We start from the raw sequence: 6000 nt of genomic DNA on the forward strand, positions 1-6000 counted from the left end.
TGCTGACATTGTGTGTGAGTTTTTTCCTCTTAGGTGGGCAGGAAAAAGTTGGGAGGATTGTGCTATAGGTAATCGAGCAACAAAGTCTCCCATAATCCTCTAGCAGGAAGCCATTCGAATGTCACCATGTTTGCAGATAAAAGAAAGCATAAGCCGGAAGTAGTTCACCTGGGTTGGAATCCTTTCTTGCCGCCTGACTCTGGGCAGCACTTGCAACTCCACTTCTCTATGTCTCCGTTTTCTCATCTGAAACGCCGTGATAATAAGGGTACCTAACCTTACAGGGTTACTGTGAGCATGAAAGGTGAACACAGAAAAGCATGTAGTAAATGTTTGATAAATATAAACTATTATCATTATGTTATCTCTTGTGATACTTAGCATTTCTTAGTTTGTATCTATCAGTCATGCAGGCTTTCATTTGTTCATTCACTCCACAAACATTTGTTGACCCTGTGCCATGACCTAGGGTGCAATACGAGGCAGATCCTGATGATGGAGGGGTGCTGCTCACAGTGTACAGCAAGCAAGAGGACCAGTGCTACAGTTATTTGTGTGTAGATTGTGTAAATGGCGCTGGCAAGAACTCATCTCAGTATCTACAGTGTCTAAAACCTTGCTTTATTCTAATAGAAGCTGCGTAAAGCTTTGTTCAATTATTAAATGTTAAGAAGTGATGCTGCTCGCCTCCAGCAGGTGGAGAGGATAATTTGACACTCATGAAAGATTAAGTTTCTCCTTTGTTTCTCGAGTCCACTGAGAAATGGAGACCGGCGTAGATGTTCAGTGGGGGTTTCCAGCAGCTTTCACACTGAGAAATGATGCTGTGGGGTCCTAGCTCTCACCCCCAGGCTCCTGCATGGCAGTCTTCACTTATTTGAAGTTACCTTCTGCTGTCAGTAGGCATTCAGGAACAAACCAAAGCCATTTGAGTCTGTGGTTGAAGGAAGTTGTAATGGAGAATTACAAACACTAAGATTTCATGCCCTATGAGGTGAGCAGAGTAGGTAAAGACCGCAGGCTATCACGGATGCAGCAAGATGTTTTCCTCACATAACTCTAGGTATATCTGACAGGAGATACTAAAGATTGGTGGTCAGCCTGTGACAAAGATGGTCCAGAGAGGTTTCAAGGGACAGGCATGGGGGATGGCTGGCCTCCTGTTGCACAGTTCCAAATATTTCCTGGTCTGCTGAGAGGACTAAGACTATCCCTAATCTTAGAGCAGTTTTGATGGGATCTTATCCTCACCTTGCTTTCTCATGATCTAACCTCCAACTGAAAGTCATAGGAGCTAATCTGGATAGCTTTAATCCTTCTCGTTTTTATTACTTATGTGTTTGTGTATATATTTGTGTGTATATATGTATGTGTGAATTATTTTAGTAGCCAATCTGAAGAGCTTGTGTGGTGAAGTTTTTGTTTGTTTTATGTTTTTTGTTTTGTTTTTTTTTTTTTTTAGAAATCATATTTCTTCAAGGGTTTCCTTTTGTTTCTAGTTCTACATTTAATTTATAATGTAGAGTGACAGAACAGGTTACTTCTCGGTCTTTCAGTTTCCCAATCCAGACCAGCAAAGTGAGACAGGCCTTTATACTTCTAGAATTGTGATAACACTCAAGGCATGTCTTATAGCACTAAAGTCTCTCTGTGTGTGTCTGTATGTGTGTTTGGTTTTGTTTCATTTTGCTTTTTTGTTTTTTTGTTTAAAACCTGATAAGATATCCTAGAGGTAAGTTAGACTTTAAGACCAGTAATTGGATAACTATGATCCTGCCCTATTCCAGCTCGATGGAGAACTACTGTTCTCTTTTTAATTAAGAAGGATGAAACAAAAAACAAAAAAGCAACTTGCTGTGGGAAAGTAATAATAAGTGGGGCTGAGTACAAAATGAAAAGGTAGAATAACAAGTCTGGCTAGGTGAGCCCTGAAGTTTACAAGATGCTCTTGAGATGGCTGGGTGGGTCTTTAACAGCCTGCTAACAGATGATCCATTTTTTGAGACAGAAAGATTCAGACTAGCTGTTCTCTATTATTTCCATTGGCAATGGGACTCCAATATCAAAGATGGGTGGAATTTAAGAAAACTACTACCCTGGCAAAGGTCCTTGTAGAATCCCATAAAATTGATTCTTCCAGTCTAGCAAAGATACCAATGATAGACACCAAAATGAGTTCTCATTCTGTGGAACAGCAAGCTTCTCATATTTTTTGTTTTTCTCAAGATAACTTCTAAGATGGTTAACTTTTATGACTTAAGATAAAAATGAAAAAAATAACACAATAACCTCTTATACACTCTGTATTATAACTTGAGATCTGTTTGAGGTTCAGTCTAACTCATGAAATAAAATGGCAGTCCAAAATGTTTCCAAAGAGACATATCTTCTGTTATCTGCATTGTAGTGAAATACTTGTAGATGAAAGAGGCCACAGTGAATAGGGCCACAGTACATAGCTTATTGTCTTATTTATTTATTAAATTTTTTTTGATGTTTATTTATTTTTGAAGGAGGGGGAGACAGAGCATGAGGGAGGAGGGGTAGAGAGAGACAGAGACACAGAATCTGAAGCGAGCTCCAGGCTTCGAGCTCTCAGCACAGAGCTCAAACCCATAAACCACGAGATCATGACCTGAGCCAAAGTAGGAGGCTTAACTGACTAAGCCACCCAGATGCCCCCATAGCTATTTGTTAAGTAAATAATTCATAAAGGTGGTAAAGGGAGGCATCTATACCATGCCCTGCCCTACATTGTAAGGAGAGTTACACAGAGAAGGAATTATTATTTCTAATCACTGAAGCTCAGATAAGATAACTGATTTGTCCATAGATGTCAGAGATGGAACTTGAATCCAGATCTCTCCAGGTGTAAGACTGTGGCCCACATTCCAATTTATTGACCTGTATTCGGGACTATGCAGTCATATGGCAGGGCACACCAAAGCCACATCTTTCTATAGGGTAATTCCATGGGGTGTGGTAGGGAGTGGACTGCAGAATTTGAATGATTTTAAATTTAATTTATATATGAGATTCAAAAGGAATTTCACCCTCGAGGCAGAATACTTCAAGCTATTTTTCCAGATTCTTAAAACTGGGAACTCTCTCTTTTCCCAGAAGAGCTCCTTGAGTGGAAAAGCTTGAGAGGCTGAGACCTATCTCATGAAACCACATTGGATTTGTTCGTACAGGCCTCAAGTTTTTTGTCAAGCTGGATCTAAGCAGCTAATGTGGTAGCTCCTCTGTATGGTCTATGGAGGACCATAGCCAACCTCTGGTTGTAAAGAATAACTCTCTTATTTTGCAAGAGGCCATTATTGAAAACCAAGCCCTGTGGACAACATTCAAAAGGGGTTTTGGCTATCAATCAAAAAGCCAGTATCGGATATGGCAGAGGGCCTTGGCAGATGATCCCAGCTGGCCCCCGCTAAACCAAACATCCTCCTCTGACATGCCAGAGTGTGGCAGCGGGGTGTCTTACAGCAATCCGGTGTTTGAGAGCAATGAGGAAAAACTCTGAAGCCAAAGTGATCTCTAAGGTGATAAAGCATAGAAACAATGACAAAAGGGACCAGTTTCAGTAATTTTCAAACAATGGGACTCTTACAAAATCATCTGGAGTTTTTGGAATAAAAAAACCTATCCAATCACGGTCGCAAATTCAAGTTTACCTGATAAAATACTTTCTACAGAGCAGAACACTGCCCCCAGAAGAGTGCCTTCCTCTTGATTCTGAAAGTATTGATGGTGTTGGTGAATCAAGAGTGAGCTAACGATGGCAATCAGCCCAGAGACTGGGAGGCTAAAGGACAAGGAGAATATATACTCTCTTTTCTTAGGTAACATTTTTTAAATGAATTGAAAGTAGCACTATGTGTAGCCATAGAATTGTAACATGTGAAGGATCACCTTTGAATTCTTATTTTATTGATGGAAAAACAAGTGCATGAGAGCCATTATACCAGTCTTCACTGTCTGGTTTCCTTTCCTGCATAGTACTTTCAGAGTTGAGACATTTTCTTCTGCTTCTGGCCTTCCCCTACATATTTGGAAGGATGGGCTAAGCTCATGCTTCAGTAACAAACAAGTCCCTTGTCTCAGTGGCTTAACACACAAGAGCTTCTTTCGTGGTCCAGGTGACTCTGTAGACTAGCTCTCCTCAGTGGTGACTGCTTCAATCTGTCGGCTCCACCGGCTGAAAACAAGTACTCCATGTTCACTATGATGGGAAAGGAAGAGACTGGAGAAGGCACAAAGGCTTTTCACTGCCTCACCCAAAAAGTGGAACGCCTCTCTTCCACTACTCATATCTCATTAATCAAGGGTTTGGCAAAGGAGCTGGGAAGTACAGTCTCCTGTGTTTAGGGCTGGTTTCATGGGCACATGACCTGTGCAGTCACCTGGGGCCCCATGCTTAGAAGGGCCCCACATTTGGTTTAATGCTTTGCTGCTGCCATCTCGAAATTCTTAATTTTTGATGCTCTTTGATACATGCTACTTTAGTTTCTCTCCCAGGAACCCGAGCTGGACCAACTACATAATTTGTGGGGCTGAGTACAAAATGGAAATTATTTTTGAGAAAAATTAGTCTTGTACCACAACATTATATGTTATCAATTGATGTAAGTGCTTATGCAATCTACACATTTCTTAAATTTGAAAAGGCTTCAATTTTCAGGAAAGAGAAATTGCCCTTATTTTATCACTATTACAATTTTGTTATCTCGGATTCATTTAGCATAGAAAACATCCAGATTTCTGTTAGCTCAGCAAACAACTATGAGTTTTAGGAAAACATCCACAGATAGTATTTTAAAGCAAAAGCAAAATTTTCATTACAAACCTCAAATCCTAGGTGAAGGTTCTGGATGGGGGAGTGTCCCAAGCTGGCTTTTCTCCTTATCAATAGCCTCTGCAAGCATTCCCTTCCCTGGCTGAATTCCGGAGCATGGCTGGAGGCTCTGTGGCTGCAGATAATTCTGGAAACACAGTGTTTCTCAGCCATGAAAGTATCTTGTTGCTTCTGGTTTTAAAATAGGGTGTGAAGAATCATGTAAATAGGCTGCAGAATCATTGTCTTCCTTGGTACAGAAAGAAATGTTTCCTTTTACAAAGTTAGCCACAGCAGAGATATGGTAGCTCTGAATGTCTTTTTCTAAAACTCGTAGTTTTCTCATTTTTCAACATGGCAGGCTGGAGATGGTCTACAACCTAGTCCTGGGCAAGGGCATTCCCACCTAGAAGATCCCCTTACCAGGTGCTGTCACCTCTCTTGTCTCATTTGCATTGCACGATTCACTCAGACTCAGGCAAGGAAGGGCTTATCATCCACTTTTACACGTGAGGAAACTGAGATTCAGAGTAAGGAGAGCAGACCCAGGCCTCAGACACAGATCTCCTGAGCAAACCTTCTGTTGTTTCCAAATACCTCCTAATTACAAAGCTCCAGCAGGGCTGGGTGTTTGGGGTGATCTCACAGTAAAACAAAGAATAGGTTTCTTATTCGCCAGGTGGAAGGAAGCAACCTTTTGCTAATACCAGGGCCTAATGTTCAAATGAATGCCAGGCATCCTGCCAAGCTTGGGCTAGAGGCAGGTTAAAAACAAAACAAAACTAAAACCCATGAGTGTCTGTCTGTCTTTCTGAGACTCTGAGTTGCTCTTACCTTGGTCCTAAGTTCCATTCTCAGTGATTCAACAAGACCGGCAGGAAAACAGAGAGGGAAGACTCCATTTCCTCACCAGCCAAACAACCCTAAAATCTTTGTCAAAAGAGACTTATTCTGAAGACTGTACTTGAAGTTAACTGTAACTGAGAGGTAGTGAGAAAATGCTTTACTTGAAAAAATGGGGTTGGGGGGTATTGTCAAGGGATGTGAGAGTTGTTTTCAAATACTTGAAGGGTTCCTGTGGGAGAGAAGGCTCCCACCTGTGCCTGGTGGCACGCTCAGTGTGTAAAGGGCACAGTGGGAATGGCTTCAGGCTGACACGAAGACCA

General features: G+C 41.4%; 1 protein-coding gene across 1 annotated transcript in view; it reads left to right on the forward strand.

The window, feature by feature from the left end:
* The window catches only part of LOC109261700 (probable cation-transporting ATPase 13A4), a gene marked incomplete at its 5' end in the record, with an annotated part of 56828 nt that extends 53305 nt beyond the window's left edge, over positions 1-3523 (forward strand). Inside the window, one exon of the mRNA XM_053908662.1 lies at positions 3312-3523. Coding sequence (XP_053764637.1) covers positions 3312-3523 — 212 coding nt within the window. The remainder of the gene's footprint in view (positions 1-3311) is intronic.
* Between the last annotated feature and the right edge of the window lie 2477 nt (positions 3524-6000).

This window comes from Panthera pardus, unplaced genomic scaffold, assembly GCF_024362965.1.
Source record: "Panthera pardus isolate Hobbes unplaced genomic scaffold, ASM2436296v1 HiC_scaffold_207, whole genome shotgun sequence".
NCBI classification, from domain to species: Eukaryota; Metazoa; Chordata; class Mammalia; order Carnivora; family Felidae; genus Panthera; species Panthera pardus.